At 35.9% G+C, this 23,863-nt stretch overlaps 1 protein-coding gene across 1 annotated transcript in view; it reads right to left on the bottom strand.

Moving 5' to 3' along the window:
• The window catches only part of LOC140164180 (voltage-dependent T-type calcium channel subunit alpha-1G-like), a 188,979-nt gene that overhangs the window by 116,016 nt on the left and 49,100 nt on the right, over positions 1 to 23,863 (bottom strand). The window contains 4 exon segments of the mRNA XM_072187422.1: positions 291 to 715; positions 5,683 to 6,205; positions 6,208 to 6,489; positions 21,141 to 21,233. Of these exon segments, the coding sequence (XP_072043523.1) occupies positions 291 to 715; positions 5,683 to 6,205; positions 6,208 to 6,489; positions 21,141 to 21,233 (1,323 nt within the window).

The raw sequence follows: 23,863 nt of genomic DNA, 5'->3' as shown, positions 1-23,863 counted from the left end.
TACACCCCCTATGGAAGACATGACCTAATCTCCCACACAGGGGGTGTAGATTTCAAATGAAGTCACCCATCCAGGTAACCCCATTTGAAATTCACACTCCCTGTGTGGAAGATCATTATCACCATATTATACCATGTTTGTAAAAGCTTTTTTTTTATATTGCAATTATTTGCATGGATGGAATTTGATGAAATTAAACTGAACTGAACTGAACTGATTAAGGACATGTCTTCCATAAGGGGTGTATGGATTTAAAATTGAATAGCCCATTTTGTCACCTTGTAACTCACCTTCTGCTTTTTGGTTTTTCCCTCTTCTGAGTCTTCCTCCGAACTCGATGAATCATCATCATCTGACTCTGAATCCGTCCACTCGTACTCATCTGACTGATGCTCCGTACATACGTGAGGACAGGATGAATACGCATGCGACTGGCAAGATGACCGACTTGGACACGGCGTATGATGCATCGGACATGGAGATGGAGTTTGGACGGCATGAACAGGACACCCTGAATGGACAGAAATGCAGGGAGAAGGTGGTGGGCATAGGTGTGTTGAATGAAGATGTGGGGAGTGGGGTAGTGGGTGTGGGGATGGATGAGGGGTGAGTTGTGGGGTGGGACACAAGGACGAAGGGGGTCTCGTTAAGGGAGGTGCTGAAAGACGTTGGCCAAGTGGGGGGTGTGTGAGCTTGATTTTTTCAGGTGCTTTTTCTGTAAAAATCAAATAAATAGATATCACACCATATTTGAGTATAACACATATAAAGAAAGAGAACAAGAACAATATAAAAGACAAGATCATTATAACGATTCTTTTTGACAAACCCAAAATATGTATAACCCCATGGGCACTAACAGTTGAAAATCTAAGAACCATTTCGATTGGATACAAAGAGGGCTATATCATGTACTGAGCCTATAAGAGATATGGCAAAAACAGTCAGTATGGACTGAATATTGATAATAGATCTAACAGCTCTATTTTGATTGGTTACTCAGAGCATTATATCATGTAATTAACCAATCAGAGGCAGTGTAAGAAAGTCAGTAATGTCTATGGGATTGAAGCTGTATGTTGATTGGTTACTCGGATCATTATATCAAATAATTAACCAATAAGGTGCACTGTAAGAAAGTCAATAGTGTCTATGGGATTAAAGCTGTATGTTGATTGGTTACTCGGATCATTATATCAAATAATTAACCAATAAGATGCACTGTAAGAAAGTCAATAGTGTCTATGGGATCATAGCTGTATGTTGATTGGTTACTCAGATCATTATATCATGTAATTAACCAACCAGAGGAACTGAGTAGTACCTATGGAGATTACATTGATATTGAAATGAGTTTGTTAAAAGCATCTTATAAAATACAAATGCAAAATAAAATAGGAATGATCAAATTATAACACAAATAATAATAATAAGGAGCAAAAAGAGAGAAGAAGACAGAAAGAACACAAACAGATGAACTATCCCAGTTGAAATCCATACACCCCTATGGAAGACATGACCTTTATCTCTCACACAGGGAGTGGTAGATTTCAAATGGAGTCACTAATTCAGGTAACCCCATTTGAAATTCACACTCCCTGTGTGGGTGATTAAGGTCATGTCTTGCATAGGGGGTGTATGGATTTCAAATGGAATAGCCCAATAGATATATAGACAGCTGTACAGGGATTATCTGAGATTTTCTGTGTAAAATATTTTTTGCTCCATTAAAATAATTAATTCGCTCTTAACTGTATAAATTGATATCAGGGCTTTAGCTAGAAATTGAGGGTTTCCCGTCATTTGAATATAATTTCCTGTCCTAATTTGACCTTTAAAACATTTACCAGACTTCTACAGCCCATTGGGGTTCAACGAGTTCAAATATATGTTGCTATGGCCTTGTGTTGCAAATCTGGTAGCCTTTCTCAACACCTACAATTATAATGTAGCATCTGTCAAAGGTATTAAATTTGTCCGTCCCAGGAGAAAACTTCCTGTCTAAAATGATGGGCAGCCGGGTGGCTAGCTTAACAAAACACAAGTTTGTTAGCCATGGTTTCCAAATTCCCCCCCCAGCTCATTCACCAAAATAATAAAAGTATTACTCAGCCTTCATGCTGTAAATTTTGTCTTGACTATAATGAAAGACAAAGATAAAGACAATTTATCGCGTCTGACGTCACCTGTCAATCAAACTCGAGCACGGTTTGTTTACAAAGTGTCGTGATGATGACTTGCTGAACGCGGATTTATAACCGGGCGCCATATTGTTAATTTTGCACCTTTCGACATGCAAACCATCTCAAAAGTTAGGTCTTTATAGTAGGAAACTTTCGTTGGTGAAGTCACCATGTCCACAACGCCTAGAAAAGCTGCTTTTTGCCTTGTAAAAGTACGAAATTTTTCGCCATTTACTGCTATTCCTTTTCTCCGATCAGCACCAGATAGATCGGTCTTCCTTTTACGCGCTGATTAACCTGTGTAACCAATCAAGGTTCGTAATTGACAGTGTCATCAGACGCGATAAATTGTTTTTATCTCTGTCTTTAATTATAGATTACTTTCTTTGGTTCATTTGCACATCTATAGACTTGTTTTGAAAATGCAAAAATCGGACGTTTATAGCGGGTCATTTTGGTCTGGCATGTCACTGATAATCCCTGGCAAAATAAAACAAGTCAAGGTAACAGAATAGAGGATATCACTGCCAATTGGTAACATCAGCCTAAAGAGGGTCTCAAAGCTTGCCAAACATGGTCTGGCATGTCACTGATAATCCCTGGCAAAATAAAACAAGTCAAAGTAACAGAATAGAGGATATCACTGCCAATTGGTAACATCAGCCTTAAGAGGGTCTCAAAGCTTGCCAAACATGGTTCTCACTGACTGTTTAATGCCCACTAGCCAGATAGGACCGTTGTCAGGGCTCTGTTGGGATTCACACCTGACCTGCCAACTTGTCTGGTCAGTTTTCATACAAGCTTAATGAGTTTTGTTCGTGTAAGATTATACTTCAAGGTTCTAAATTTACATCCATGGTAACTTGTTAAATTGCAAATCTTACATTGGCTTGTCTTTTTTTTTTTCACTTTCAAATTTTTCGCAAATCAAAACTTTAGTTGGTTGCATACTTTCCTGCCGCTTGCCACTGTGTGGTGTGGCACTTCATCATGCTGCGTGCACTTTTCTGCAAGTAGATCTCATCCAGCAGCACGTTGCTGAGTGGCAGCGGCATGACTCTGGAAACCAATGTTGCCGCTCTGTGATCAATGACCAGATATCATATCCTGTTTTCTTATGATAGAGCGGCACCACTCCCGGTTGACTTGAATTCAACTCCTAGCGATCTACTGCTTTGGGCAAAGCGCTGGAGTGATTGCCGCTCTTCACCGCTAGCATTTCTGCACAGTAAACCAAAATCGTCTTTGGAGCGGCAAGTGGCAGTGAATTATAAAACTAGCATTTGAGTAAGCATGGAAATGCTTAAAACTTTTGAATTTACACATTTTAATCTGGATCTGGTTCAATATTCTCAACGCTCTTAAAGAGCCAAGCAAGAAGAAGTGTGATGTGCGCTGGGGTATTTAGTCCTTTTGCTGCTTGCTTTAATAACACACCTCTTGGAATATAATGTGAAAACCAAATAGTTATAATTATGTGATGTAAAAGTGTTTTTGCTGATGTTATAAAGGCATGAGATAAATAGACAGCATAGAGAAATAAAAAGGGTGTGCAACAGGTGGGAGATACATATCTGTGATAGCCTTATGTTAGCTTGGCTGAATTTCTTTGTTAAACCATCTTTTATTGTATAGAATTGCAGATTCACACGTAGTTGTGATAAAATGAAAGTAAATTAAATTTAACTTCAACACTACTTGTTTATTTTTGCTTACCGGGAGCGCTTCCGAGGAACTTCCTCATCATCAGCCGATGTTGTCGGCTCTGATGTATTTCTTGGAAACGGCTACACTTCGGTGACGTCATCGAGTGTGATGTCACCTGATCAGGTTGATCTCTAGCTGTTTCCAAGAAATGCATCAGAGCCAACAACATTAGCTGATGATGAGGAAGTTCCTCGAAAGCGATCCCATTAAGCAAAAATAAACAAGTAGTGTTGAAGTTTAATTTAATTTACTTTTATCTTTTATTGGTTTCCTTAAAGATTTCATCATATAAATGTGCAACCAGAGACTCATTGTGCTCCTAGATATGGCATTCTTGTGATGAAAAAAAGTTTATATCAACCTTGGTATGTGATTGCTAACTTTTATGGCTAATATGAACCATTATGAGCTATAACCAAATATAAAGAAATTCACCCATCAAGTCATTAGATGATGGCCAATGAATATTCATAAGCAAATCATTAGATGGTAGCCAATGAATATTCATTACTGTCACATGACACATATGTCATTAGGTGATAGCCAATGAACATTCATTACTGTCCCGTGACAAATAGGTCATTAGGTGATAGCCAATGAATATTCATTACTGTCCCATGATAAATGGGTCATTAGATGGCATCATTACTGTCTCATAATGACAAATAGGTCATTAGGTGATAGCCAATGAATATTCATTACTATCCCATGACAAATATGCCATTACATGGTAGCCAATGAATATTCACTAGGCCTACTACTCCATGACATATAGGCCATTAAACCAATGAATATTCATTACTGTCCTGTGACAAATAGGTCATTAGGTGATAGCAAATGAATATTGATAACTGTTAATATTTTATGTTTAATGAGTATTCATTAATGCATGCATATGATGCTATCATTATTAACACATCTTGTCCACCATTTTATTCACTTGACCTGGGGCCTGTTTCACAAACGGTCAAACACTCATAATCTATGTTAAGCTTGATCAAACTTAGCTCGTACATACAATTGAAAGATTGTATATGAAACAGGCCCTTGATGATATTAATGGCTTGTAAGATTTGACACTTATTGAAAAATAGAACATTTTCATGATGTTCAGCAATAATGCCTACCTGGTGGTTCCTGTGAGCCTGTCCCGCTGTACCATGCATACCCTGCCATACCAGGCATAGATGGTAATATTTTTTATACAATGCATTTTACTTCCTGGTAGTGAAAATATGTAATCGAGTTGACAAGATACAAATTTAAGATATTTTCTGAGACTTATCTCAAGAACAACTGAACTAGGCTGGTTTGTACTCACTTTGATTAATTTCTTATGCTGATTCCAAATGTACAATTCTAAAATTTTTGAATCTTTAAAAAAAATCAAAATATATGAGATGCTGCAAATTTGAATCGGCCACAAAAACATGGGATGATACAACATTCATATCTTTATAGTTTCCTTTTTGTTCACAATTTGATGTTAATTAGATGATAAGATCAACTTCGCAGATGATGATTATTTTGATGTTGTTGAATTCTATTCTTTTGTTGATGCATATTAGATACTTACTAATGATTTTTTTCCATCATGCACACATGCCAAAATGGATTTCCATAACTCACCCAGGTCACGAATAAGCTGATTTATCCAACTTTTAAATACTTACTTGCTTTCATATATACATCATTCCAACCATCTTGTCTCAAACCATACCACAGCAACCAAGTTGTATCCATGACAACCAAAACCAAAGAGCAATATGGCAAGGTTGTTGAATTCACTTACCTTTGTTGCAGGTGTCCGATTTGGCAGACGGCAATTTGCCAAATTTTCCCAACGAGTCCGAGCCGCTGCTCATTAGCTCCCTCCACTTTTCTTGCATCTTATTGGGCGTAATATCTGACATTTGGTTAAGCGCCCTCTCGGTTGTGAGTTTAGCGAGTGCCATGCTCTGACTTGTGTCTTTGGAATTGGTTGTTGGATAATTAATGGATGAAGCTCTATGTATGGAAAGTGTTGCCATGACGTGATGATGCGGGGAAGACTTGGATTGCGTTTTGGAGATTACCGGTTCGAGTCGTGATAAATTTTCTGTGCAAAATGCAATTGAATGTAAAGACTCGCTGCTGGGTCCTATACTGCCATTTGTATTAGGCACAATGAGGCGATTTTGCCTCGTAGGTGACGATCCTATATCACTGTTTTCAGGACTAGCCCGGGGTGCATGATTTCCATTTCCAAAATGATAATGTAGATGGTGATGATGGTGGTGATGATGCAAATGTATAGCTTTCGTTCTTTTTTGTTTTTCTTTTGTAAAGAAATAGCAGGCATAACTTTACCCGTTGGTGTTTTTTGTTGGCTCTCTTTCGCCACCTCTGAAATCGTCTCATGCAGCTGCCTCCCTAGATGTCCGAGATATTTGAGGATTTCATCGTAGCAGCCTCCGGGCTCGCCATTACTTGCTATTGTACTAGTGGAACGGAATCTTTTGCGTTGCTCAGCCATAAGTCGGCTTTCTCGTTGCTTGGTTTCAGAAAATTGTGTCGCTATGACAACTAGACATAAGTTGATAAGGAAGAAGGCACCAATCTGGAATAGAAACATAACAGAAAGAATGTTAACCCCATGAGAACTACCTGCCGATTGGCCAAAATGAATATTGTGTCCAATTTTGAACCAATCATGGAGGGTATTAATAAGATCATCTGCAAATGCAAGTTTGACCATAAATAGTTTAAACCCTATAGTCATAATTGGCAATTGAAATGAACATTTCAAGTTATCAACCAATCACAAATGCTGTTAGATGATCAGCAGTGTCCAGTGGGTTAACATCATGGTAAGGCCTAAAAAAGAAAAATGCTTGATTGGTGTAACATAAAAATATTAAGGTAGGTAAGTAAGGATTCTTTTTCACACATGCTTTTAAAACTGTAAATTTCACTTTGAACTTTTGCATTTTATTTAAAAGTCTATAGTCGTGCCTACTTTTAGAGTCGGTTGGGTTACACCAATCAAAACAATTTTTCAGGCCTAATGATGATGTACATGCAATCAGGTAAACAGAAGACCTGCAGGGAATCAGCTGTTCCAATTGTAATCCATACACCCCCTATGGAAGATATGACCACACAGAGAGTGTGAATTTCAAATGAGGTTACCTTAATGGGTGACTCCATTTGAAATCTACACTCCCTATGTTGGAGATTAAAGGCATGTCTTCCATAAGGGATGTATGGATTTCAAACATATTCATATTTCTTTCTCTAAGCTAAATCTGTCCCACATTCATTGCATAGAGGTGTTTGTTTGCTTGCTTCTTATTGCCATTCTTGTGATTGAATACTTTTTTCCACTGTTTTTTGACCGGGGCAACGGTTGACCGACGGCACCTTTTCTCACCTGTGGTGTTTGCTCATTCACTCGGGATGGCCTGTCGATTCACTGTGCCCTTGTCTTGCAAAATTTTGTTTTGTGTCGCAAGACGAGTGAATGATTTGGCTATTCTCTTGTATATGTTTTGCCATAAACATCCACTTGCAGTGTCCTGTATGTCTTTTCTTATTATGATTTTAACTCTGTATATATTTTGCCTGCTTATTATGTATTTTTAGCATATTGTCTCATGTTTTTAATGCTTTGCAAAGCGCTTCGAGATTCTTGTTGTAAGCTTTTAATAAATATGTGCATATTATTTGTTTGCTTGTTTGTTCAGCACCATTACCTAAATCTGATCATCTATTTCTGTAATATTTTGCTTACTTTAAAATTGTTTGGTCTTGTGTTCATCTTAATAGCTAAGTTTTGAGCTAGCCATTACCATGGATGACACTCAGAGTAGAAATCTTACACTTCCCACAATGCATTTCTGTTCCGATTTGCTATCTAGTGCAACATGGGTCGACAGTGACAAAATTTACCTCAATGAACAGAGCACATCCAGATCTTGCAAATTACATTTATTTCATGACTATCGACCCACTTAGCCAGTTTATTCTCAACTTGAAAACAAATGAACACATACAAAGTAATAGAAGTGTCATTTGATGAAATGAGGTGATGTATAATGTGCAAAGGATTCTGGGAAGGGTAAGACATCTTCTCTGTATGACACTATTTATCTAATATTTAGAGCATAACATTTCATATGATGTACTTCTGATTTTCAAACTAAATAACTTTGTTTTGTCAATATAAATCTTCATATTACATTTGCGATGTAAGAACACAGTAATGCTCCTACTTAGAGCAAGAACACTCACTGTTTGTTTTTATTTCCCATAAATACAATATTTTGAAGGAAGTCGTCTTTAATATCATATGATCTTTTGTAGAAGATGTTTTCTGCTCTATTATTGATTTATTTATTGATCCTTGTGATGAATCTGAACATCACTGGGCTATTCCAGTTGAAATCCATACCCCCCATGGAAGACACAACCTTATGGTGACTCCATTTAAAATCTACATGGGTGGGATATTAAGGTCATGTCTTCCATTGGGTGTATGAATTTCAAATGGAATAGCGCATTCAGGGTTCCCACACCCATGATTTGGTAGCCCAATATATTTTTTATTTTTTAAAAGAATCAAATGTTACCCTTAGTTAATCAAAATAAAATTGGTACATCTTGTTATGAAGTCTATTGGATAATGTGTTGACATTATTTTTAGATCATATTTTCTAATAAAAATAATTTGCATGTAACTAAACGATAGATTTCCCAGAGAGTTATCTGTGAACAGTGGCGGCGCTTACGGAGGGCAAGGTGGCCCCAGAATATTTTTTCTTGCCCCCCGCCAAGTTTGAAGGCAAAAACCCAAAAATTATGTAAATTTCCATTTTTCTTGATTTTGCACCCCCTCCAGAAATTTACTTTGCCCCCCATGCCCCCCCCATAAAACATTCCTGGTGTCGCTACTGTCTGTGAAATTGATCAAATGTTTTCATATAGCTTGTTCTCATAGTGTCAAAACATTGCTTATTTAGCTCCAAGGTGTTGTCTTGCTTTCTACCAGTTCAATTTGACTAGCCATTACTTTTGACTTGATTTTGAATTTAAACTACTGCATGCCGTTTTTGCTGTTTGATTTTATATTTTGTTGTTTGTCCCTGAAGAAAAGCAGCTTATTTGCTCAAAACATCAATAGTTTTTTCTGTCTGTTTGGTTTAGTTTGTCTCTAATGTGCAGTGATTTTTATTGCTTGTGCCAGTGCACTTTTGTATTGCTTACTTCAGGTAGATTCTTGTTGGTGTCTTTGCAGGGTTAATATCTCTGTGGGCATTGGATTTGGTCATTTTTGTCTATCAAACTTTACCTACTTCTGTGCCTACATTTGTTGCTTCTTGACACCTTCTGCATATCATCTGTGTTATACTGTTTCTTTTCAGTTAGAAAAACATAATTTTTACATATTTTGATTTCACAGAACTTTGTCTCTAATAATTATGATATTTACATGCTAGTGCACATGCAGTTGTGATGAGAAGACAAAATGAGTCAAATGCTGGCGACACAATGACATACACCGTAATAAGGTTAAACGCACCCACTTTGTGTTGCACACTAAAAACGCTGTGTACTTTTTACCCAAAGTTAGGCCTATTATACACAACTCAAATGTTGTGTAAAAACATGTAATTTAAAATAACAAAATTGATTTTATCCAAGTTCAGCATGATCAAAATGATTTTTCTTTTCATTTTTGATCAAACACATGCAGTGTATATTTAATTGACCAGTCCCTCCTGGGCAATGGCATGGAGCCAGCAAGCAATGTGTGACTCATGTTGTTTCTCTCATCACATATATGGCATGTTTCAGAATGAATCGGAACTGACCATTTATTTTTTGGGTCAATGGCCAAAATACAGATCAAGTCATCGATGCCAGTGACGCATTACGCAACATGTAACTAGTGTAAGTGTCAGAGGATGATTTAAGGAAGCCCCATCATGCACTGCAAACGTGTTATCACTAGAGTTTCAACTGCCACTTTACTTTTCAAATCCCATTGAATTCTGTACAAAAGATGTTGTTTAAGAATTGTGCGTGTGTCATTATTACTTGGTCGATTTCAGAACAAAAGTGATGTATGCATAAAGGATAATTCACACCTTCTGTAGGTAACATAACATGTGAAATCGACTAGCATTTTGAATGCGTTTTTTATTGTAAATATATCAGTCCAAATTCAAATTTAACCATGCCCGTCAATGCAATGTGCGAGCAGTGGTGTCATGTTCACTCACACAGCTGTGCTAACCGCAAGTCAACACAGTGGCGTGGTGGGAAGTGCTTAAATCATCCTCTGTGTAAGTGTTGAACACAACAGCATGTACGCCATATCAATATACATTATGAGTCTTCTTTTCTCGCCTAACTTAATATATAGCCATGTTACACTTGACCTGTTACTTTTGATTTTTGACTCTATTTATTCTAATGTCCAGATCCAACCAATTTTCATAAACATGTCACATTTATCCATGCACAATTCAGTCATACAAACTAATACTGTATTTTCTGTGGCAATGACATCAATATGCTTGCTTGTATGTAGTGATAATACTAATTCTAACACTGTTGATTTCTATGGCATGATATGATGCGGTAATGACATCAATGTTGGTATATGCTTGCTTGCATGTAGTGATATTACTTATTCTAACACTGTTGATTTCTATGGCATGATATGATGCGGTAATGACATCAATGTTGGTATATGTTTGCTTGTATGTAGTGATATTACTAATTCTAACACTGTAGATTTCTATGGCATGATATGATGCGGTAATGACATCAATGATTGGTATATGCTTGCTTGTATGTAGTGATATTACTAATTCTAACACTGTAGATTTCTATGGCATGATATGATATGCCAATGACATCAATGATTGGTATATGCTTGCTTGTATGTAGTGATAATACTAATCTAACACTGTTAATATCTATAGCATGATATGATGTGGTAATGACATCAATGTTGGCATATGCTTGCTTGTATGTGATAATACTAATCTAACACTGTTGATTTCTATGTCATGATATGATGTGTCTGTGATATGATGATCTTCTAAACCTGTACTACAGGAGAAAACTATACCTACCGGAACATGGGTTTCTGTATCATACCTACAAACATTCACTCAACCCCCTCTGCCACATCCCTACTTGTAACGATAACGCCCAGCAAACGAGGACCTGCACATTTTCTCTAACTGAGGACTTGCACACTTGAAGCGAGGTTCCAAACTGTGGACAAATTTGTCTTTTACACACCCACCATTACCCGACTTTACATCAACCAACGAGGCACAGCATTATATGCATTACTTAATGTTGTTTACAATACACTGGTATAGGTATTGAGGGAACCATGGACATCCTCAGTTGCTGGGTGTCCTCCGTTACTCTGATATGTCTGGGTGTGTGTCCTCATTTCCAGGTCTTTACAAATACATGCACACACCCCCACACCCGCCCCTACACAAACACCCCTTTATACAGACAAAGCACAAACAAATTTCAATGAATTCATGATGCAATTACATCAAGATAAATCAAAGTGGTCTCAAACCTTGCAAAATGATCTAATGTTCAACAAGCCCACACCAATTTACCAAGATATCGTTGCATTGGACACAGTACAGGGCATATAGGCCTGAAATGTCTACAATACATTTGGAGTTCAAAATTAACCATTTACCCGCATCCCCTGCTGGTAAAATCAATTTCACAACTTTTTCAATGACAAAAAAACCCTGTTCTACGAGCCCAACTAAAGATATCAGGCAAGGTACCAGCATACATTCCATTGCTAAACCCCATATGATATATAATGTAACAAGTACATACATAACACATCACAGACTAGCACCGTGAAATAGACATTTAAAGCAGCATGCATGTCAGCTGGGCTATTCCAATTGAAATCCATACACCCCCTATGAAAGACGACCTTAATCTTCTACCTAGGGGGTGTGGGAGTTACCTGAATGGGTGACTCCTTTTGTAATCTACACCTCTGTGGGAGATTAAGGTCTTCCATATGGGGTGTGTGAATTTTAACTGGAATAGCCCATTATTAGCTGTAAGCTAGGTGCAGTTATTATTCTTGATTTGATGATATACTTCCGATTCCCATGACAACCATTTATTACCAAAAAATCTTTATTCCGAAATAAAACTGATTTGATGCTCATTTTGAAAAAAGTTAAAATAATAATATGCTTTGTAAATGGTCTATTCTTATTCTGCATTACATACTTCCTGCTCACAATCCATAAATGTAAATATTCCCTTCCTTGTATATCCAAGATGGTTGCCATGGCATCAACGGCCATCTTGGATGTGCAGTAAAGTTGAATATATGAGGAATATTCATTTAAAATGTTTATGAAGTAATTGCAGTATTTTTCCCACACTCTCATATTCAAGATGGCTGCCATGGGCATGGGCCTTTGGTGCATAGTTAGCGAAGAGTGAGTTATTTTTGAAGATGCATAAGTAAAGGAAGTGTTAAAAATGTAAATGAAAATATATCACAACTTTCTCTGTCAATGGTTGAAATGTGAATAGAAGTATATCTATCAGGAGTGACTTCACAATGGGGCCTTTGGTTGCTGACATTTCCATCTGAGGTTTTGACTTATCCTACCCATAATGGGCTGTAAGATCAATATGTAGTATTAAATGTCCGCAGTGGTATTATTATTTTCTTACAGTATAACAGACACAGACATGTTAAGAAACTTTACACAAAGTGTGGACTCTGTGTTCAGCAACCATTGGGTTTTGATGTCACCCCTTAAGGGCTCGGATAGCAATGTTTTCATATAATTTTTTGTGTGACCTGAGAGCACATCAGACGTATCACAAAAATCATTTATCATCAGGACATTCCTCGTATTCAGAATGCAATTCGATAAGTCTGATGTGCTCTCAGGTTCCACAAAAAATACTGTCCAAACGTTGCTATCTGATTCCTTAAAGCTAAGTTGGGCTATTCCAGTTGAAATCCATACACCCCTATGGAAGACATGACCTTAATCAAATATGGCATGTAGATTTCAAGTGAAGTCACCCATTAATCAGATAACCTCCATTTGAAATCACACTAAAAGATCATGTCTTCCATAAGGGATGTATGGATTTCAACTGGAAGAGTCCATTACTAGCATAATGAACTATTACTACTAGTAAATTAGTTGTTAATAGGAGAATAGTATGGTTAAGATTCAGGCATAATTTTAATAAAGAAAAATAAAAGTTACACTTGTAATTATATTTCTGCATTGGCCATAAGTGGACTTATTATTGATAAGTATGATAAACATGAAGGAAGACCACTATTTTGGGATGTGTTCAATTAACTTGTACAGGGTTTGAATTATTTATTTGAAAATGTGATCATAAGTTTCAAATGTTATGAAAGAAATCTTCTCTCACATTGCTGTGCCTTACATGTCTTCTAGTTAATTAATTATTGAATGTTGATCTAGTTGCAAAATAACCTGCACAATATTGGGCACCAGATGTTGTAAGGCTAAAAGTGAACAGAAATGACATTAAGAAATTTGTTGTCACTTTAGAAGGTGGTAAAACATGTTCATTGAATTTGTCAATAAAGCACTAAAACTACCATGTATATGTTATATGAATAAGTATGTTGCCAATTAATTTGTTTTCACTTCAATCTCACTGAAACCAACTTTATGGTCAATCATTTTTTCCCCTTACCCATCCCCCACCACTTTTTAGATCAGGGGTCAAAATTTGTTTTAAAAAATTGGTACGCCCCTGCTCGACAATATCTCAAGCCAAACAATTCTGGAAAGTTGACAGACCTATCCCTAGACACAGTATATTTATGGAAAATATGAAAAAAAAAGTTTTCTTTCAATTATATATTATATATACAGAACCCCATTATTTGATCAAAGTATGAATTTTAATCATTCATTAAGATATCAAATATAGAGTAATTAGTACTATCACACTCAAGAACAAGTGCTTTTACCTGGTACTGTTTAAATGAATACAATTGCAGTTCAACGTTTAATCTTCCTATGCAAAGCAAATAATATAAAATATTTACCAAACCCCTTTAACATTAATTTAATTAAATGCCAAATTTCTACTTGAAATAAAATGAAATATCACCCATTGGTCTATTCCATTTGAAATCTTTACATCCCCTATGGAAGACATGACCTTAATCTCACACACAGGGAGTGTAGATTTCAAACGGAGTCACACATTCAGGTAACCCCATTTGAAATTCTGTGTGGAAGATTAAGGTCATGTCTTCCATAGGGGGTATGGTTTCAACTGGAATAGCCCAATTTTATAAGTTCCACTCAAGATTAGTTTGTATTTGATTTTTCTTGTCAACTGATTTACATAAATTGAAATATAAGGAAAACTAAAAAAGCAAGATAACACTAAATCTAAATTATATTAAATTAAATAAAACTACTAAAATACGCCTTCTCTAGTTTACAAATGATGCTGTCACAATACACCTCATATTATTCATTGTATATTTTAAATCAAAAAATTAATTAAATATGTGGACAAACCTCTTATCAGCCAATTTTCAATTTACAAAATTACAGGTAATTCATTTTGAAATTGATTTTGTAGACATCTTTAACAGAGTGTTGCCATAAATAAGCGACAGAGCATATGATGAAATCTTGGATGAAACCGGGACAGACTAGGACAAGAATTATGATCCGAATATTATCTAAACTCACATTTCTGTACTCTCATTTTGTCCTGTAGGATATTATAGTGGTATTATGCAATTTTAAATTTTCTGAACAGTTTGTGTGTCAGCTCCACAATAAATGCTCCATGGGCCAAAACTTTTTGCAAGCTTACAAATTAGTGCTTCTGAAATTAAAGGAGAATTTCATGATCCTAGCATCATATCACAATTCACATTTGTCAGTAGATATCCATGAAAAATTTTATTCCCAAATTTCAGTTGATTTACGATTTTGCGTTTGCGAGTTATGCATGATTATGTGTATTACACTGCTCCATAGGCAACGTGTTATAATTTCGTTATGGTGTACCAGAATGTAATTCAAATTTCATGATATTTTTGCTAAACAAATAAATCTGCAAGAATTTTTTTCACAGGTTTCCAGTGGTATGAATATCTCAACTTTTTTTGAGAAAAGTGGAGGGATGATACTGTGGATCACAAAATGGCCTTTTAAATATGAAAATTGCAAAAATAAAAATCTTGTAAATAATAAATGTCTCCCTATACAGTGCTTTACCCATTCATGTTTTATTCAATGTTCTTTGTGCAGAGAAACCACAATTCCATCTCTCCAATAACTTGATCATTTCATGTATGTTCTTGTCCTGTTGGTCAATGTCCTGTATACATAGTACAAATGAATACCTTAGATGCATAATGTCATGTGTACAAAGGCTGCCATGTAGTATCTTTATCAACTTTGTTATTAATACTATTATTTTAGAAGTTCATGCACTTTTTAAAAAAATTTGGAAGGAAATTGGCTTTACGTCCTATACCGTAAAACCCCGTCTACAAGCATATAGAGTGCTTCTGATGAAAGCTACATTAATCCAGGCGCCATTATGGAGTTTGAGCAAATAAATTACGGATTCAAGCATATACAAACAAGTATTATTTTAAGACCAATCGATTGTATTGGTATATTTACGCTTGCTTCGAATTAATTTAGCTTTTATAAAAAACACCATATATGCTTGTAGACGGGGTTTTACGGTATTCTTTTTCAAATCAGAGAAAATATCAATCAGAGAAGCATTTGCACCCTGTTTATTACGTAAAATGCAGGTTACAGTAGGGTTACGAGATTCAACATGGCTTATTCTGTGAATAAGATTTGATCTGTCAATCAAAACTCCACTTCGGAGCATTTGCTGCAAATGTGTACCAACAGCAAAAAGTGCAGATTTTTTCTGATAAATGGTATTTAGAAGTGATTATAAAAGGTAGCACATATGTAAATGCGATCAAGCAAAATCAGTCCGAACTCGGAAATATTAAATTGTAAGTTCCTTATAGAATTGTAACAAACATTTGCAGAAAACCTCATTGTAATTGAACAACCAGTTCCAAAGATATGAACAATTAAAGAGTTTCCAATACAATAGAAAACAAAAGGAAATGTGTCCTTTGTTTGGCTATATCTCAAAATCAATATTTCCGAGTTTGACTGATTTTGCTTGATCGCATCACATATAAACTAACACAATATCAATAAAATACAAATCACACATGGCAGCTTTTGGTTATATCAGAATTTATGTAGTCTTCACATGCAGTCAAGTAAATGTCAAGATGGATGCCAGCGCATTTGTCATTTTCTTTATTTTTTAACGAGCCGTTTGTTTACACTGCAAATCTTCAATAACAGATTCACAGAAATTCATATTCAATAAGCCGTGTATTTCTACTATAATTGAAATGCCATTTCAATGGTCGTTTCAAAAATAGAACCAAATTGATGGATAAACAACACAGCATGGAATATTTTGTCAAGGAGACTTTTTTCCTGATTTCTATGGTATTGAATACCAGGATTGAACGTTTTTGCAATGTCTTAATTGATGAGTTTCTTCCAAACCTTGCTAAATGGATAAATGTATGAATAGCTAAACTGGCCTCAAAAAGAAACTTGCAATTTTTCACAAGGTCATATCTGAAAATCCTGTCCATAAAAATGAACAAAAATTGCACACAGGATTACTTCAATACTCTACTCTAAACACTGGTCAGTAACCAAACAGTTGTCCAACTGACACAACAGCAAATTGCACTGACATGGAACAACTTCCTGGATCACACTCACAGCCCAATATTTGGCACCCAACACAAGAAATCACAAGAAAAGTATTGAAGTAATCATGTGTGTAATTTTTGTTCATTTTTATGGACAGGATTTTAACATATGACCTTGTGAAAAATTAAGCGGGCTTCAGACTCCGAGTATTATGCGTACAATATTGTATGTACAATATATACGTTATTTAATCTATTGCCATTCTATTTCCAGTAATGTTTAAGTTCTAACGAATGTTTGATGACGAAAAATCGATAATATGTTACATACAATATCTAGCAGAAATATATTATCGATTTTACGTCATCAAACATTCGTTAGAACTTAAACATTACTGGAAATAGAATGGCAATAGATTAAATAACGCATATATTGTACATACAATATTATACGCATAATAAAAAGTCTGTATACTGCTTTATAAGTTTCTTTTTGAGGCTAGTTTACTTTTTGTTGTTTAAATTTGCACCCAGTTTCAGCCCAGATATCTGCATGGGAAGGGCATTTGAGAGAATGTGAATAGAAAGAATAATCAGTCAACATTAATAGGTACATTTTCACGGGAAAAGTTTCTGGACACGTGACCAATGCGTATCAATGTGAGCGTAACCTCGAGCCTGATCTCTGACCCCCGGCGGTGACCTCGCTATTCAAGTCCTAGTAATTTTGAATTGGAATAGTATTTTTGACCTCAATTTTGATAGAAATTTGTGCATTGCAAATTTATTGAATATCATGTTATCTTAATTTTTTCACAATATCATCAAAACGTAATTTCAAAAATATCCATCTACGGAAAAAAATATTTATCTACGGAAACTCTTGCCATAACATTATTAACTTGCGACAAGTAACTTATTTTGCCTCAAAGGAAGAATTCTTCCTATCCAAATACATTGTAAGAACACCCGCTGTGCTCGGGGTCACATTCCATAATGCTAATATGTCTGCGCCCATGGGTGTCACGTGTCCAGAAAATTTTCCCGTGAAAATTTACCTATTCATTCCGACTGATAATGGTTTTGGTTTGTTTTTTGGTCAACTCCAGGTAGAAAATAATTTGCAATTATATGAAATAAGTCAAAGAAAACTAAAGAAATCACTTCCATCCATCTTTCTTGTATCTCACTGGCCTATTCCAATTAAAGTCCACACTCCCCATGTGGGGAGCATGAATTTCAAATGGAATGTACACATTACGCACTTCATTTGAATTCATACACCCTCTGAGAAAGATACAACCTGAATCTTCCACAGAGGGAGGGTGAGTTTCAAATTGAATTGGTTAATGTGCTAATTCCATTTGATATTCATACTCCCGCTGTGGAAGATATTCAGTTCCAAAAGTTTAACGGGGGAGTGTGAATTTTAAATGGATAAGCCTATTATCTGGTTGGTATTAACATAAGCAAATGGAGTGAAATTTTCCGGGTTTCTTGTCTGAATCGAGCTGACAAGTTGTGCTGACTATTTAGCAATGTTTCATCAACTGCAGGAAACAGGGATGTTTAGTACTAGCAGAGAGAGAGATCTTACAATAAAAACTCATGCATACCCATAATGCACTGATTGGAAGCCTTCAATATAAAAAATCCAAGTTTCCAAATATTTTTTTTAAATATCAAAAGCTAATTGAAAAACAACTGAATAAATACTAGGCTTGTTTGTACTCATTTTAATGTATTTTTCATGCCTATTCCAAATATGGTAATGAAAATATAAAATTCTGAAATTTTTGAAATTTTTAAAGAACATTTTGAACTTGTTGTCTGCATTTGCCCCCCTTATGCATGTGGCGAGTGTTAATAACAGCACATAATCTGTAATGTTGCCAAATCAAGACAATTATTTGACTGCATGATTCTTTATACTAATTTTAATGTATTTTTCTTGCCAATTCCATATATGGTCATGAAAATGTAAAAATTCTCAAATTTCTGTATGTACGCGCGAGTCCAAACACAATGGACTGAGTAAGTAAACGTTTTCTCTGAATTGGTGAAAAAAAATTTAAAAATAGAAAATGATGGTTTTAAGTCTAAAACGATTGTATTTTCATTTGTGGAGGAAAATATTAGCACATTAGTAGAATGTTGCGTATGTATGAACGGGGTAAAGCCCTCAGGCATAGACAATTGTTTGGTCATGAAAATATGCATGAACCCCTAATTGATGTTCTATGCATAATAACCACCCATTAAAGCAAGACTAACAGGGACTATGTGTGATCTAGATTACAATGCATCATGGGATACGATTTTCTGCATTGTGAAACCCGTTTTGTCTCGCATCTCTCATGAGGAAAAGAAGATGTCGGCATTGCATGGAGGTGTTTACTAAAATTAGCCTGATCATGTGAAAAGAACAGACTTTATTTCAATTTGATTATAGAATGGGCAAAGCAAAATGTGAATGTAAAACTGTTGAACGAAATGAATTTTCAACTTGGTTTTATGTAACAAATTGCACTATTCGACCTTCCTTTTACGCACTATTAACCAATCAGGGGTCGCAGGGAATTTGATTGACGGTGATGTGAGACACAAACTAGTCTTTTTAATTCTGTCTTTAATTATAGCACACTTGGTTATAAAGTTATGAGCTTTATTGCAATAATTTCTGTATGTATATAGCTCCCAATTTTTTGATAGATTTGTATTTTTGCTTGACAAAACCGAGTGAATTTTCACTTATTATAATATTTCGTCAGTCACATTGGAGGACTTCATCAGACATGACTGATATGGTCATCCACTTTCCCACTGATTTCCTGCATTCCTTATTTAATTCTTAAACACTTGAGAACGTTCCTGCAATCTTATTGGTTCTTACCCGTGTGATATGACACAATATCTCACGGGTCAGCGTCAATGCATCAACGCGATACGGCATACCGACTACACGCTATTTGGACCAATCGAGGCGCTATAGCAACAACGGGACTGATCGATTTTAAGCCTTAGGTAATTCCTTGCAAATGTAGGATTTAATATAGATTGAAATTTGTCATACTTATGATAATTTTTTATTTGAATTGAAGTGTTTAAGAATGAGAATAAAGGTACTGTTTTTAGCCACTTTCTTGCATCTATCGTCTCATATAACACGGGCGACATCATTATTTTTGGCGTAAAACAATGAGGCGAATAATGATGTTGCCCGTGTTATATGAGATGATAGATGCACGAAAGTGGCTAAAAACAATACCTTTATTCTCTAAGTCTTTTCCAGTCTATAAAAGCTGACTATATACATGGCTTAGGGCATATGTGCCCTCCTCTCTGTTTATAGTCTTGCTCCCTCTTCTTCTATTTTCCATATATCACAACAATTGCCACCTTTGGCTTGATTGAAGCAGATTGCATCACATACACTAGGATCCACAGCATGCTCATCTATCAGGGGCACAGTTCTTTAACCCTAATACATTTGTACATTCATTGAATGACCTTTGAAAATTTGGGTACTGAAACTCATACTCTGCACTTGAGGTCAAATTTTGCACTATGATTGTTTAATTGAGGTTATTGAACTATGCCATTGGCATAAGGCCATAGTGATACGAATAGCTGATAAGAGGTAAATCCACATATACTTTGATCAGCTCATAAGCGGCGCGAATTGTTAGGCTTTTACCACCTATGCCGAAAAGTAGGACCACGTTAAGAGTGATATGGTTGACCTGTATGGATTATATTTTGGGTGGTTCTAAAAAGTAGACAAAATATAGGTCTTCAATTATTAATTTGTGATACTCCTGGCAACATATCACAATGCAATCTTGAAATAAAATAAATTGATATTAATCCGCGATGCTATAAGGCCTGCCGATTACAAGCTGATCAATGTATAGTCTAAACTTCTGTGATATTTCTTCTGATTGTGTTACATTTTTAATATTTACATTTATATTGCTATAAGTTATTACCTAATGGCTAGCCTGATCTAAGTTGGAATGGAAGGAAATTTGGAATTCAGGTTTTCTTGTTTGAAAATGAACAAGCACACTGCTTTAGAACAAAAATTAAGCAGGGAATAAAAATAACGGAATAAACACCACCAACAGATAACATCAAATTCAAATTGTAATTAAAAACTTCAATCACTAACTGATTAAAATACCAAAATAAAATCGGAAAATAATTCATAACAGATACTGATATGATACTAAGCTTAACAAATACTTGCACATTCATGTAACCATGGTAACATTAGACAGCAGACAATTACAAAGACACATCTACTCTAATGGCCATAAGATAATACAGTTATAAGTTTGTCCAAAAAGCAGACCAAAAAGAGAATATTGGAGATAAACTGACATGAAAACAGTGGAAATTTTGATGTTTTTTCTTGTTACCATGGTAACGCTAATACTTACAATTATAAGTACCATAAAATAGGTCCAATTCCAGTAACTATGAACGTCTTGAATATCATACATGATATCTGTCCACCCTTCTAATGTGATAACCTGAATGATTGGAACAGAATATGAATATTCATGACAATATGTTAATGAGCTACTGACCAGGCATCCAATCAGGGTTGGCGTTGATTCCCTTAGCTGCTTGTGATTGGTCAGTTGAGTTGGTTAGTAGTCATGAGTTAAGAGCTGCAACTCCACAGTGCATTCATGGATGGTAAAATAGCGTGCATGGCTGTTGAATTTTGCACTTACCCATAATTCATTGTGTACCCATAATCCTTTGCATCAACCCTGACTGACCAAATGATAAGTGTGGCCTATGAAACATGCTCATAGCAGAATGTATTATGATTGCATCATGCATATGATATGATGATATGGAAATAAATTACCATGAAAAATTAGCATTCCATTATCACACCATGCTGCATGAGGAAATGCATGATGGGAAGGTGACCTTTAACCCAGTGCGCAGGTTTACGGTAACCTTGGTTACTTACGACAATTAAAAATACAAAATAAATCCAGGTCCAAGGTGTATGGGCATCTTGAGGTAATACTGTATATCAGTCCAACCTTCTAAACTGATAATCTGATAAGCGAAGAAAAACAGAGAGAATCATGGGATACGTGGGAAGGAAAGTGTGATAGGGTATCTTTAGTGTGTGCAATAAAACGGATTGAGAAAGTGCTACCCAAAATGCATTTTGGTAATGTTGACCAAATTTGAATCATGGGATGCGTAAATTTGTTAACATATCAAGATACCAGGTGGGGTTTAGTAATAAGGAATCAGAAAATGTTACCCATAATGCATTTAGGTAATATTGTAAAAAGTATTTGAATCATTCATAATTTGCAGGAGAATGGAGGACCAACAAGGAAGTGAAAGATTGCAGTGCAAAAAACAGGGGATTGGATAGCAACGGTAACCCTATTAACTTTGGGGGAAATGGACCTGCAGTGCAATGACACATAAAAGGTTGCTTGGTGTCAAAAGCATAACAGTGGTAGAAAGAGAATTTTGCAATCTGACAAAAAACTGTGCAAGTTGGGTAATGGCTAAACACGGGTCACTTGCGGAATATTTCAAACATCAGTTTGCATGAAATACATGCAGCTGAAGTGCACACATTGCTGATAAAAATAAACAAAAGGGCAAAAAATCTGTTTTCAAGCAAAAACAGTGAGCTTTAAAACACTAGTACATTCAGAGCACAGATCTGTTGGTATTAAACGTGAAATTCAAACATGAGTTCATGAAAAATTCAGACATGTCATCAGCTGGTGTTTGCAAAAATGGAGTAACTTTATGTACTTTGGCAAGCCTGGAGTATTATCAGTTCTCTACCGAATTTTCAAAGTAACATCTAACTAAACAACCACCTTTCAACAACACACCTATCACAACCAGATTCCTATTGCTGCCACTCCCAGATGTACACTGCTACTTCATTGGTACTAAAGAGTACCTGTGTGGGTACTCTTAGTACCTGTGTGGGTACCACATCGGTATCACATGTAACAATACACACACTGGTACTGGATTGGTACCGTACTGGTACTCTAAAGCACCTATCACTATCAGATTCCTATTGCTGCCACTCCCATATGTACACTGCTGCCCAGGTACTTCATTGGTACTCTAGAGTACCTGTGTGGGTACTCTAGAGTACATCAGAATCACATGTAACAGTAAACACACTGGTACTGGATCGGTACCGCACTGGTACTCTGTATAGAGTAGCCACAAAGTTGCTGGGCAGCAGTGTACCTCTAAAAGTGCAGGAATCTAGTAGTGTAGCAACTAATTTTGGCTAAATTTGTTATGGATGTAATCACCATCAAACCCCTGTATGTGTGTTGATTCTGACTTTCATCTAACAATATATTTAATTTTAATACTGGCCCCTTAAAAGGTAATTTCTAACACCCATTTAAGCCTAGAAGTTCTAGGCTAAAATGGGTATTAAAAGAAGTAACGTTAGTCCCTTTTGCAAACACCAGGCATTGTAATTATGTTTCACACGCTGAAAATATCAGTATCAATACAATTATTAAGTAAAATTGGTGATCGATGTACGGTATCTGTTGATATATATACATTACACATATTAATAATGTGATTGATGTTACTTGATGCAGCATTTTGTCATTCAATCAATGGGCTATTCCAGATGAAATCCATACACCCCCTATTATAGATGACATGACCTTAATCTTCCACACAGGGGGTGTAGATTTCAAATAGAGTCATCCATTTAGGTAACTAAATTTGAAATACCGTATTTAAGTCAAATAAACGCCCGAGCGTTACATTTTCCCAAGGGGCGTTTATTCAAGGTCAATTTTAGAACGATAATTTCGTTAAAATCATTAGGTAAAGTTAAAACACACGCTAAATGACGAACTATCAACTAGAAACACTGACTTCTGGCTCACTTCCGGGTTTCTGATCCAGATTTTCGCCAATTATTGACACTATTATCGACCATGTGCTTAACTTGGTAAGCTTACTACACAAGATAGCATGGAAATATCGGCATTTTTGAAACATCTTGGTTGAAAAAAGTGGTGGGGGCGTTTATTTGAGGGGGTGACTATTTGACGAAATACGGTATATACATACTCCCTGGGCATACAGGTGTGGGAGATTTAAGGTAATGTTTTCCATA

This window comes from Amphiura filiformis, chromosome 11 (genome assembly GCF_039555335.1).
Source record: "Amphiura filiformis chromosome 11, Afil_fr2py, whole genome shotgun sequence".
NCBI lineage: Eukaryota > Metazoa > Echinodermata > Ophiuroidea > Amphilepidida > Amphiuridae > Amphiura > Amphiura filiformis.
The sequence above is the reverse complement of the archived record's forward strand: the minus strand, read 5'-3'. Positions and strand labels throughout refer to the sequence as shown.